This window comes from Bos mutus, chromosome 20 (genome assembly GCF_027580195.1).
Source record: "Bos mutus isolate GX-2022 chromosome 20, NWIPB_WYAK_1.1, whole genome shotgun sequence".
Taxonomy (NCBI): domain Eukaryota; kingdom Metazoa; phylum Chordata; class Mammalia; order Artiodactyla; family Bovidae; genus Bos; species Bos mutus.
This window is the reverse complement of record NC_091636.1, coordinates 3,486,994-3,500,579: the sequence shown is the minus strand read 5'-3', so window position 1 is coordinate 3,500,579 and position 13,586 is coordinate 3,486,994. Positions and strand designations below refer to the sequence as shown.

The window sequence follows — 13,586 nt, the reverse complement described above, 5'->3', positions numbered from 1 at the left end:
TCTATTTACCATGAAGTGATGGGACGGAATGTCATGATCTTAGTTTTCTGAATGTTGAGTTTTAAGCCAACTTTTTCACTCTCCTCTTTCACTTTCATCAAGAGGCTCTTTAGTTCTTCTTCTCTTTCTGCCATAAGGGTGATGTCATCTGCATATCTGAGGTTATTGATATTTCTCCTGGCAATCTTGATTCCAGCTTGTGCTTCATCCAGCCCGGCATTTCGCATGATGTACTCTGCATAGAAGTTAAATAAGCAGGGTGACAATATACAGCCTTGGTGTACTCCTTTTCCTATTTGGAACCAGTCTGTTGTCACATGTCCAGTTCTAAGTGTTGCTTCCTGACCTGCATACAGATTTCGCAGGAGGCAGTCAGGTGATCTGGTATTCCCATCTCTTGAAGAATTTTCCACAGTTTATTGTGATCCACACAGTCAAAGACTTTGGTGAAGTCAGTAAAGTAGATATTTTTCTGGAAGTCTCTTGCTTTATTGATGATCCAGCGGATGTTGGCAATTTGATCTCTGGTTCCTCTGCCTTTTCTAAATCCAGCTTGAACATCTGCAAGTTCACGGTTCATGTACCATTGAAGCCTGGCTTGGAGAACTTTGAACATTACTTTGCTAGCGTGTGAGATGAGTGCAATTGTGCGGTAGTTTGAGCATTCTTTGGCATTGCCTTTCTCTGGGATTGGAATGAAAACTGCCCTTTTCCAGTCCTGTGGCCACTGCTGAGTTTTCCAAATTTGCTGGCATATTGAGTGTAGCACTTTCACAGCATCATCTTTCAGGATTTGAAATAGCTCAACTGGAATTCCATCACCTCCACTAGCTTTGTTTGTAGTGATGCTTCCTAAGGCCCAGTTGATTCCAGGATCGTATTCCAGGATGTCTGGCTCTAGGTGAGTGATCACACCATTGTGATTATCTTAGTCATGAAGATCTTTTTGTATAGTTTTTCTATGTATTCTTGGCACCGCTTCTTAATATTTTCTGCTTCTGTTAGGTCCATACCATTTCTGTCCTTTATTGGGCCCATCTTTGCATGAAATGTTCCCTTGGTATCTCTAATTTTCTTGAAGAGATCTCTAGTCTTTCCCATTCTATTATTTCCCTCTATTTCTTTGCATTGATCACTGAGAAAGGAAGGGTTTCTTATCTTTCCTTGCTATTCTTTGGATCTCTGCATTCAAATGGATATATCTTTATCTCTGGGTTTCCTATATTTATCATTGGGTTACTCTTGAGCGGACTTCTTTGCTCTCTTGTCTTGCATGTGGAAAATGTTCCCCACATGGTCTAGAAAACAGCATCTTTCTTTGATGCTTGCTTGAATTAGCTTGGTATTGATTTGATATTTGATATTATACTTTATCTCCTACCTTTTAGCCTAAGAACCTCACCCAACCCTTGCCAGTGTGTTGCATGACCTGCTTCTATTCCCGTGACACATATTGTTGAAGCAGTATATACTGAGTTGCAGGAAATTAAAATCTTTGCATGCTCAGTCATGTCCACCTCTTTGTGACTCTATGGACTGTAACTCTCTGGGCTCCTCTGTCCATGGGATTTTCCAGGTAAGAATACTGGAGTGGGTGGGTTACCATTCTCTTCTCTAGGGGATCTTCCCCACCCGGAGACAGAACTCTTGTATCCTTCATCTCCTTCACTGGCAGGCGAATTCTTTACCACTGAGTCACTGTTAATTTAATAAAAAAAAAATTGGACCATTTTTTTTGGTCCTGGGAAGGATTGGCTGTTAACTGGTGAGCTGTCACACACAGTGTAAGAGCTGTTGTCCTACAGGATGAAGTCTCAAGTTCGATAGAAAGGTATGGGGAGACCTCTGTGATTTGGCCCCTCTCTATCTCTCTAAGCTTTCTTTAGCTCACACTTAGAAACTTCCATTTGAGCTATTTCAAATCCTGAAAGATGATGCTGTGAAAGTGCTGCACTCAGTATGCCAGCAAATTGGGAAAACTCAGCAGTGGCCACAGGACTGGAAAAGGGCAGTTTTCATTCCAATCCCAAAGAAAGGCAATGCCAAAGAATGCTCAAACTACCACACAATTGCACTCATCTCACAAGCTAGTAAAGTAATGCTCAAAATTCTCCAAGCCAGCCTTCAGCAATACGTGAACCGTAAACTTCCAGATGTTCAAGCTGGTTTTAGAAAAGGCAGAGGAACCAGAGATCAAATTGCCGACATCTGCTGGATCATCGAAAAAGCAAGAGAGTACCAGAAAAACATCTACTTCTGCTTTATTGACTATGCCAAAGCCTTTAACTGTGTGGATCATAATAAACTGTGGAAAATTCTGAAAGAGATGGGAATACCAGACCACCTGACCTGCCTCTTGAGAAATCTGTATGCAGGTCAGGAAGCAACAGTCAGAACTGGACATGGAACAACAGACTGGTTCCAAATAGAAAAAGGAGTACGTCAAGGCTGTATATTGTCACCCTGCTTATTTAACTTCTATGCAGAGTACATCATGAGAAACAGTGGGCTGAAAGAATCACAAGCTGGAATCAAGATTGCTGGGAGAAATATGAAGAACCTCAGATATGCAGATGACATCACCCTTATGGCAGAAAGTCAAGAGGAACTAAATAGCCTCTTGGTGAAAGTGAAAGAGGAGAGTGAAAAAGTTGGCTTAAAGCTCAACATTCAGAAGACAAAGATCATGGCATCTGGTCCCATCACTTCATGGGAAATAGATGGGGAAACAGTGGAGACAGTGACAGACTTTATTTTTTTGGGCTCCAAAATCACTGTGGATGGTGACTGCAGCCATGAAATTAAAAGATGCTTACTCCTTGGAAGGAAAGTTATGACCAACCTAGATAGCATATTGAAAAGCAGAGACATTACTTTGCCAACAAAGGTCTGTCTCGTCAAGGCTATGGTTTTTCCAGTGGTCATGTATGGATGTGAGAATTGGACTGTGAAGAAAGCTGAGTGCCGAAGAATTGATGCTTTTGAACTGTGGTGTTGAAGAAGACTCCTGAGACTCCCTTGGACTGCAAGGAGACCCAACCAGTCCATTGTAAAGGAGTTCAGTCCTGGGTGTTCTTTGCAATGAATGATGCTAAAGCTGAAACTCCAGTACTTTGGCCACCTCAGGCGAAGAGTTGACTCACTGGAGAAGACTCTGATGCTGGGAGGGATTGGGGACAGGAGGAGAAGGGAACGACAGAACATGAGATGGCTGGATGGCATCACCGACTCGATGGACATGAGTTTGAGTGAACTCTGGGAGTTGGTGATGGACAGGGAGGCCTGGCGTGCTGCGATTCATGGGGTCGCAAAGAGTTGAACACGACTGAGCGACTGAACTGAACTAGAAACTTTAGGCGTGCTAGATTAATTCCAGTTCCTTGCATAGGACTGTCATTTCTTATTCGGCTTTGCTTATGTTATTCATTCTGCCTGGAATATCTCTTTCTCTCTTTTTTTCCCTTGGCAGCTTCCTGCTCATCCATTATGGTTAGTTCAGGCATCTTCCTCCTTTGAGTGTGTTAAGACTGTGTGTATGTGTGCGTGTGTGTGTGTTGTATTTACATGGCATATTCTCAAAGTTCCCTTCTATGAGTTCCCAGAGGAGAGAGAAGGTCTTAGTTGTGTTTCTGTCTGCAGATATAAATTCAGATAAGTTTTTTGTTGAATGGAGTAGAATTTAAGCGCCTCAACTCAGTTATCTCAAGCGCGATGATAGGAGGCAGAAGAGGTGGGTAATGGTTCTGTGGAAAGTAGTTTAAAGAAAAAAATTGGAGAGATTTATGGAAAACCTAAATCAGATTTATGGAAAATCTAAATCAGAGTGACATCAGAGAGACAATTAACATAAAATACCCCTTTGAGTAGCTTGTGAAAGAATTGCCTCTTTGAGAAGGAATCAGGGCAAGATATTCAAAAACTATTCCATCTAGACACAGACCAAAGTTAGCTTTTGTGAGTTCCTCTAAAAGCCGGCCAATCAGAGGCGAGGTGCCTGCAGCCACTTTCCCTTTTGATTTGTGGTTCCTATGGCAATAGGAAGAGAGCCTAGGACATTTCTCTCCTACCTCTGTTAATAACTTTGCTTTTGAAAAATGCCAAAAGCTATTATTCTTTTTGTCCTTTCAGAATTACAGTGTCTCTCAGCATGGTGGCCCTGATTTTGGTTTTTGATTATACAGTGTGTGTGACAAAATTAATAAACACTGTCAGTTTCCTTGATTAATGTTCTTTTCTTTGGCTATACAACATATAAATATAAGTCAATGTAATTGGTTATTTGCTCTTACTGTTAGAACCCCGTTTGAATTAGTTCCTGTTCTTTGTGGACAACCCTAAATTAGAGTATTGGTTGCTAAATGTGAACATTAAAACGAACATTTCTTAGGGATTTTGTACCCCTTAAGCATCTTCATTGTGATCCCAGTGTGCTTCTCTTGAGCTCCAGGCTGAAGTCTCAGGAGGAAAGAGGCTTAGTTTGTATTGTTGTTAGCTTAATAAGTAGGTCAATAAGTGTTTCTTAAAATTGATAAATACCCATGGTACCAGGATAAGTACCATGGTACTCATATTTTAACAATGAGGTAGTGTTCCAAAAGTTTAAAGATATGACCACTGTTAGCGTTTTAAAAAAAGAAAGAGAGCGCGACAATGGTGTGTGTTGTGCCTCTGTGGAGCTCAAAGGAAGAGACCTTTGCACTATTCAGTAAAAGAACGATAGACAATAAGTTACTCCACAGTAGTCAACATGGGTCTTCACCCAGGTCCCTAGATTTAGAATCAGCAGCTTCAAGAATCAATTACTGCTTGTGGTCAAAGCTGCATTTTAATGCTCTTAGGTTGATAAATATGGAACTTTTATGTTTAGCCATGCTTTACAAATAGATCAATGTCCTCTTGGACTGTTAGCCCTAAGAGTAGCCTTATTTAGACTAGCAGGCATAGGCATCTTTATAAAAAGATGGATGTATTTCCTAGAGTGGCATTTTCTGTTGAGTAAAAACTATTTTTCAGCGCTGTGGTTGGTTATTTAGCTCCAAGGTAATTGACTGTGAAAGTAGAGCAGTTCTAATATGTGTTATAAACACTGGCATCACTCTCTTTACCCCAGAATATCTTCCATCGGTGTTACAAAGATAAGTTCTTAGAAACTGGACTATCTTTAAAAGTCTTTTTCTGAATATACAAGTTCAATGTCAAACTTTAAAAATACCTGTAATAAATATTTAATATTTTGAAATTAGGTTCTCAGGTTTATTTTATGTTGTTTTCCATATTTTTATAAGTATTAATTAGATCATTAGATGATTAGGAAACTGCTCACTACTTTTCTTCTTTGGGCTTTATTTAGTTTCTTTACTTCTGAAGTCGTGGGGGGGTGGTTTGAACTAATTGGTCCAGTTCTCATAATCTAAATCTCACAGACTCTAAATTCTTTGATTTAGTGAATGTGAAAATTGGTCTCTCTCTTTTTTTTTAAGTTTTGGATCTCAGGTTATTAGCAGAACCTAATCAGAATACATTACCTACCTTATGCCTTCATGGTGTTTACCCTTTGAGGTAAATACATACTGAACTCTGCAACAGGAACCTGTTTTTACTGAATCAATGAAAATTGATTTGCAGATGAGTTTTGGTGTTAATTTGGTATTAGTTGCTGAATACAGGTGTAATCCTTGAAGTCTGTTCTCAGGTATAAGTGATTCTGTGATTTGGATAACTACAGAGATTCCAAAAAGGGAACTTAAATTGAACTATGAGGATGTTGGACATTTAAATTAAATAATGTATGCAATCCACATATATATACACATGTAGTGTGCTTGGGCATTTTCTCTGCCCTAAATGTTTCGCTAGGTATCTCTGGATAGTTTGTTGTAGTGGAAAGAAAACATGTTTGCTGAGAGTCAGACGGGATTAACCTCTTGTCCTAGTTCTGCCATCAATTAGCCCTTGTTTCCTTGCACTTTCAATAAGTTGCTGTTTAAGCAGATCAAGCTCTGCTTTCCTGATCTTTGGTTTCCTCATCTGTAAAATGGAATCATACTTGTCTTACAAGGGTTATTGTGAGGGTTTACTATGTCAGCTGTCTGGCATATAACAAGAGCTTGATAAATGGCAGCTATTGTCATTATATTATCCAAACATTTGTTCAACATCTTTTATGGCCCTCTTTGAAAGTGTTGGGGTGATGACATATGTATGCCTTGAGTATCAGCGATATAATTCTACCATATTGGCTATGGGAAGCTTTGAAAAGGAAGCATACTATTGGAAATACATGGTATTTTCTTCATTACCAAAAACCTGCTTAGTTTTTTATTCCATTGAGTCCACTGGTTTCGTATTCTTTAAATGCCTTTTCCAAATAATCTCAATACTCCATTACATTATTGGTGGGATTTAACTAGAAAGTACAGATGGCGGATAGGAAGGAGCCCAGGCTTACCTGAGTTCAAGCATAGTGCCCTTTGTTTATATTGTAGTTGGGGTAACCATAGAATTTACCTCCCAAACCAGAACACTTTTGAGAGTGAAAGTTATGCTGAGACCAGTGTAAACTTGGACTGTCCCAGGAAAGTGGGTATATTTAACCATCCTAATTATAGCTAGAATAAACAAGTTTATGAGGTTGGGTCTGAGACTTCTGGAGGATTTTGGTTGAACCCAAACACCCAACTTCAGTTTTGTTTTTTTTTTGTTGATTCTTCATTTTGCCAGAGTAAATTAATTGACCTTAGGTTTGAAAAAGTACTTATTGAATACCACAAATAATCTAATGGTTTAAAAATACTAGCTGTATTGTATTTGTTTATATTTTACTTTTTTACTTAATTCCCTTAAAACCAGCAAGCTCTTAAAGAATAATGGGAATGGGTAAATGAAATAAGCTTTTAATTCTTACTTGTGTTAAATGAATATTGTAAGCAAAGTCCAAAATGAAAGTCATGATTATTCTAAAGTTTTTTTTTTTTTTTTTTTGCCTTTGCGAAGGCAGAGATCTGGGTGACACTCAAAATCAGATGTGTTTTTATCAGCTCTTTTGTCTCCTTTATCTATCAATCTGTCGCTCATCTTTCTTGCTCTTTTTGCCTTGTGTCTCTAGGTGCCCTGTGATTTTATCTAGGGAAGTGCAGAAACTGCCCAGATGATCAAGTTTCAGGTGATCAAAGCTTTTATAATAGAGGCATCATAGTCTTGTGGAATGAATGTGGGTTTTAATAGCGGCAACCAAAGTTTGAAATTCTGACTTTCCCCTCTTTTGCTGTCTTTGTGCAAATGACTTACCTTTGAACCTCAGTTTCTTGACACTGTGGTGTGGTAATTAGAGAACACATTTAAAGTACCGGCCCCATAGTAGGTAATGTAATGATGGCAATTGTAATTATACAACATAGACCAAAAACCATTGAGGCTTCCCTGGTGGCTCAGATGGTAAAGAATCTGCCTGCAGTGCTGGAGGGTTCAATCCCTGGGTTGGGAAGATCCCCTGGAGGAGGGCATGGCAACCCACTCCAGTATTCTTGCCTAGAGAATTCCATGGACAAAGGAGCCTGGCGGGCTACAGTCCATGGGGTCACAAAGAGCTGGACACAACAGAGCTACTAAGCACATGATGTTAGAGTCGCAGTCTCACCACTAATCTTGTTTTGCCCTCAGACTTTACAGTTCCCTTTAATGGGTTTCCACTGAAACATCTTTCTCTCCCTCTTGATTCTGCTCACTGTACCCTGAGGAGTTAGTGGTTGGCAGCAGAAACCTCCTTTCCGTAGGACAGAAAGTGGGCCCTCTCCCAGGTTTCCGTAAGTTTTGCTGGACTACCACCCCTGACCTCCAAGCTGCCATGGGTGCACCCCCTGCCCGACTAACATTCAAGTTGCCTGTGTGAAGGAGTGATTTGTTGCGGCCTCTAACTGCTTCTTCTCTTCCTTCCTTTTTGTCATCCTGCAGTGTTCTGTGCCAAGGTCTTTGTGGCTAGGCTGCGCCAACCTGGTAGAGAGCATGTGCGCACTGAGTTGCCTGCAGAGCATGCCCAGTGTCAGATGTCTCCAGGTGCCTCTCTTCTTTCTTGTTGTAAATGTGTTTTTTACGTATACCATGAACATTTGTTGAAACTTGCAGTAGTGTGTTTAATCCAATGTTAAGTCTGCTAAATGTTCTGTGTAACCCTCTGCTTTCCTCCAGCCTGGGTGCCCTACGTGGAGGAGTTCATACCTAGAGGGGCCCTTCTGAGCAAATGGGTCTTTGGCTGGGCCCTATTCTGCTCCTCTTTTTCCGCTCCTGCTTTTTATCCTCCCAACCCCCACCTTGAATCTGTGATTCTCATGTTTAATAGTTGTGCATGTACCCCCAAAACCTTGACATTTTCCATTTGGCTACCTTTAACAGTTCTTTCTTGAGTTGGGAGGGTTTCATAATTAAAGTGGTGATTTTTCTATTTTGAAACTCATCCTTTTGGCTTGCTTTCTCTCCCTCCTTCCATAAAGGAGTGGAGAGGGAATCACTAACAGTATAAAGCCTCAAATTGAAGTTTATAAAGATCACAGCTTTATGCTGGCAATAACTGTCAGTTTGGGCCACCTCCCAAAGACCAGAGCTGACACCTGTCCTTAGGGTCCACCCAGTTTTCCAGGCCGAGGCTGGCAGAGAATTCCACAGATAAAAGTAAAACTCTTTGGGGGTGTGGGAGGGGTTGCTCCGATAAAAGCTATTAGCAGGAGTGCAGCTGGGCTAACCTCACATGTTGGGATGGATTCTAAGAGAGTCAAGGCGGAAAACATTGTGACTTTATTGGGAAGGCTCTGTTTAGAGAAAGCATGTGTTTAATTTAGTATGGTTTCAGTAGCAGTATTCAGTTTTCATCACTGTATATTCCAGACAGTTTGATATATCTTTAAAAAGCAGTATTGAATTCCTGGCATCCTGTTGAGACTGCCCTGTTTTAGGAAAACACTGTAGAATCAAGAAATGATTTAGAGGGATCTTACTGATGGAATGAGTTTACTTTACTGTTCTCAAGGTAATCTCTCTATTCATGTTTACAGTCTTTAAATGGAGTTGGGGAGCCAGAAAGAGGGAAAATTTCCTTCATATTGGGATTGTGAACATTCTGAGCTGCGCTAGTGTGGTTATTGATTCAGATTGCTTTCTTTAGAAAACAGTTAACTTGAGAGTGAAGTCAATATAAGATCCAGTTGTCTTAGAGTCTATATGAAAAGTTGAGTTAGGACTCTTAGGGTCCAGGGATTGGGTGTTTCAGTAATGCGCCAGTGTAATGCATATTTACTCTTGGAAAAGCAGCTTCTCTGCATGTGATATAACTTTAACAAAAATGTTTTTGAAATAGCAGACTGAGATTATTGCATGTGCTCTCCTTGGTGCTAAATAACGGATATTTGCATTATAGTAATAGTGTGTACATCTTTGTCTTCTATTTTTCTGAAAATGCTTACTTGAATGTTATAGTTGCTTTTTAGTGGATTGATCCAGTTTCTATCCAGAAATTTAAGCAGGCGAAGAATTGTAGTTGTTAATGACATCTGGAAGTGCAGATTATTTTTATTGCATTTAGTTAAAAGTAGTTGACCAACGGAAGGCCTTATTCAGTATATTTTAGTAGCAGTATTGTGAATTCTCTGGAGTTGGGGTGAGTGGGAGGGAGCAAATAGGGTTTCTACCTTGAAAATGGAAACCCAGATAAGTTACTTCTTTGACTCATCTCTCCCAGTGAAAATCATTTAAGAGAAAAAATATAAACATTGCCTTGAATAGACCTTAAAATAAGGTGAAATATTGAGTGATATTCACTGAAATGTTAATGGAACAAATAGTATCTTCAGAGGTGCATTGGGGAATTTTGTTTATTTAGATTTTTATTTTCTTTAGTTTATGGAAGAATATGCAGCACAGTAAAGTGAAATATGCACTCAGCTGATTGGAGTTAGATCATTCTATTTTGTTCCATTTGTGAAAGGAAAGTAAACATATATAAATGAACTTCGAAGACTTTCCTTCTGTCAGTTCTTTGGTTTTATATATTATTTTAATTGTCTACCTCCAGTATCCAAAACAAATACTAAAAGTTAGTGACTTAATTTGAATAGGGGCTTTTTCAAAGAATGCCTATTGCTTATAAGCTACATCTTATTTTTGTCACAGAGATGACTTCTGCATTCACATTCTCAGCAAGCCCATTTTAAGAAGGCCTTAGAAAAGCAGGAACAGGCTACCCGAAGAGCCTGGTTGACTATGCTAGAGCTCTGGAATTGCATGAAAGGGCCCCCTTAAAATGACCACGTGCACCAGGGAACAGTTGCAACTTCAGCCAACTAGCCTATCTATTGGCTGATTTATCATACCATTTGAAAAGCAGGAGTAAAGTTAGTACTGTAGTTGCCTTTAGGCATAATGTATTCCTCTAGTTTCTGCTGTGAGAGAGGAAAAGGAATAGGAAAGACAAAAAAATAAAAACCATTCATTTGCCTCAGTAAAACTGTTTTAAAGAAAACTCCACTCACCACCAGTTCTACTCAGGGCTTCATATATATTAGCTTTGTGACAACCCTATGAGGTAGGTATTATTCCCATTTTTTCAGATGTAGGAACTGGGACTCAGGTGATATGTATGATTCAACTCAAGTTAATCTGTGAAGTGGTAGAGCTAGCATTTGAATTCAAGATTTGCGTGATTCCAAAATTGATTTTCTTTCCTCTACACTGGAATGCTACTATTTCTAGAGTTTTCCATTTTAGTTTTGTTTGTTAAAACTTTGCTACTGAGATATCCGGTGTGTGGCTTATTTAGTCATTATTTGAAAATAAAAAAAGAAAAACCTGCCAAATATCTCTGGAGGGAGGAAATTACATTCCCCTTACCAAGCTGAGCCCTCCTGAATCTTAAAGCTAGTGAGGTTGCTGAGTGGCTTTTCTGAAAATTCAGTTCTATGAATATTTCCTGAGCAATTGGTATGTGCCAGGGCCTGTATTGGTGCTGGGTATATAAAGATGAGCAGTGCAGATTTAGTCCCTGCTGTCTTGGAGTTCATTGTAATAAGCAGACCTGTGGACACAAATTCAGCCTGAGTCACAAAGTCCAGGTGTGTATGTGTGTGTAATGAAATTCTGATGTTAGCCAAATATACGCACACATACACACACTTACATATTTACACATACATACATACTTTTAAAAATTGTGACTAACCCTCAACATTTTTTTGGAACAGTTGAACTAGAATATCTGAATGCCTCTGAACTAAGCTGAACTAAATCAATATTTCAGTTGGTTCAGTTATTCAGATTCAACCAGTTGATTGTTACATCATATAATCAAGAGTTCGGACCATGTATCTATGTATCACATATTATATATGATTGTATAATTATCATGTAAGTATCATTTATGACTATATATGTATTACAGGTGTTGTAAAATACCCACCTTGTTTTTAAGTGTTGGGCTCTGGGTACTAGGTTATCTCATTGAATTCTTTATGGAGAAGTTATCTAGTTTGGCTTCTTTGTCTCTGAAGTTATGGAATTTAATTGACTTGTCTAAGGTTACACATTTATTTAAGCGGCAGAACTAGGTTAAGAGCTGGCTCTGGGCACTTCCCCGGTGGTCCATGGTTGGGACGCTGCACTCCCAATGCAGGGAACTGGAGTTCTGTCACTGGTTGGGGAGCTAGATCCCTCGTGCCCCAACTAAGAGTTCCCATAATTGAGACCCTAGACAGCCAAGAAGTAAATAAATATTAACAACCAAAAAACCTAGATCTGGGTAACTGCAAAACCAGTGTTCTGGTCAGCATGCTGTAGTGACCTTAACTTGACAACTGCCATTTTGGGGTTGAAAAAAATTCCCTTTTATTTTTATCATTAAAAGTTGAAGGCTGATGCACCTGGATGTAGAGGTTCTGTGCAGTGAACTGACACACAAGTTCCCAGCTAGGGATGCGCCTTTTTCAAGAGTTGCACTGATGATGATGACTTGGAGTGACAGAAGGGATGGTGAGAGTCGAGCTTCAGTGCCTCGCTTCTAGTTCCATTTGGGTAGTTGTTGAGTCACTAAGTGGCGTCCGACTCTTTTGCAACTCTGTGGCCTGTAGCCTGCCAGGCTCCTCTGTTCATGGAATTTCCCAGGGAAGAGGAATTTCCCAGGGAGTGGGTTGCCATTTCCTATCCCAGGGGATCTTCCCCACCCAGGGGTTGAACCCACATCTCCTGCACTGGCAGGTGAATTCACACTGAGCCACCAGGGAAGCCCCACTGTGGATAGTGCTGTGCAGCAATGAATAGAACTTTTGACACCTGCCTGTCTTGTTTCTTTTCTGTTCACTATGTATAGTGATCCACACTGATTGGAGGACACTACAGTTGGAACTTACAGCTGCCAACCTAAGAGAATATTTTTTAGAGAAGGGAGATAGCTTGGTAGAAAGAATCGTGATTCTGGAGCAGACAAACCTCAATTCTAGTCTTTTCTCTGGTGCCTGATAGCTTTGTGATGCTCGCTGGTCAGGTTTCCTATTCTCCTGACCCCCTCCCCCCCCGCCCCGTTTCCTCATCCTTTACATGAAGGTGGTTATATCTGCCCACACAGTTTTATGAAGTAGAGGGAGATAGCATCTACACCCTGCCATTGGTTGGCTATTGAGGGAATGAAAATTCGTTTCTTTCATCACTTGCCCCTGGTGCCCTGTCTGGCCTGACAGCCTCAGAGCCCAGGGCAGGATCAGAGTAAGATAAAAGGTTGGGTGTGTGATATGGCCCCTGCTGTCAGGGGTTCTTGTTTTGTCCAGGGCTGTGTCCTTAGGTCAGACGTGGCTGTTCCAACTCAGTGTCTTTTTTTTTCTAGTAAGTGTTGGGGATTTATTATTTCTTGTTCATTATTCTGTTGAACTCTAGGGCCAATAATGGGAAGGCTTGACATAACCTTTCAATGGTAGAGTGTAGTATTTTATGAACATTAAAAACCTTTTTTTTCTCTTTATAAGAAAATTTACTCAATATAGTTTATTAAAAAAAAAACTCCATTGGTAACCTCACCACTCAGTGAACATTTGTTGCTGTTTTAAGGTCTCTCTTCCTCCTGCCTGTTGGGCAGGAAGGAATTCATCAAATTGTGCAGGTTCTCTTCATTATTGTGGTGATGAAAATGATTATAAGAGTGGTGTTTTAATGTCCTATGGAACCCCACAGTGTGACTTTGGAATCATGAGAAGGATGAAAGAGGGTTTAGCATAATGCCGCTCACACTTCTACTCACCTGGAATAGCTCTGGATTTAGCTGTACTAGATAGATAGCAAGACTCTTAGCAAGATTTTATGTGAAAAATTCTATGGAAATTTCCAAACACACAAAAGTAAAGAGACCCTTTCAACTCAACTGTGAACAGTTTTCAAAATGAAGCTATTCTTAGTCCAACTTTCTCTTTCTTGAACTTTGTTTTTTCTGGAGCATTTTTAAACAAATCTGAGATAGCTTTTAAAAAAGAAGGAGCATGACAAATCAGTGTTTTATGTTAGCAAAAAAAAAAGAATCATAAAAAAGGCTCAAAGAATTAAAAATAGTACAGCTAATATAG

The 13,586-nt window shown here is 39.8% G+C and overlaps 1 protein-coding gene across 8 annotated transcripts in view; it reads left to right on the top strand.

The window, feature by feature from the left end:
• Window positions 1–13,586, top strand: part of FBXW11 (F-box and WD repeat domain containing 11) — a 131,603-nt gene that overhangs the window by 33,825 nt on the left and 84,192 nt on the right. For 2 of the 8 annotated variants that reach the window (XM_070357414.1, XM_070357412.1), the window contains exon 2: window positions 7,951–8,052. The exons of 3 other annotated variants lie outside the window; for them this stretch is intronic. In XM_070357414.1, coding sequence (XP_070213515.1) covers window positions 7,951–8,052 — 102 coding nt within the window. Of the gene's footprint in view, window positions 1–7,105; window positions 7,163–7,950; window positions 8,053–13,586 lie in introns of those variants that run through there. 3 more of the 8 variants (XM_070357416.1, XM_070357417.1, XM_070357420.1) reach the window with 2 other exon arrangements.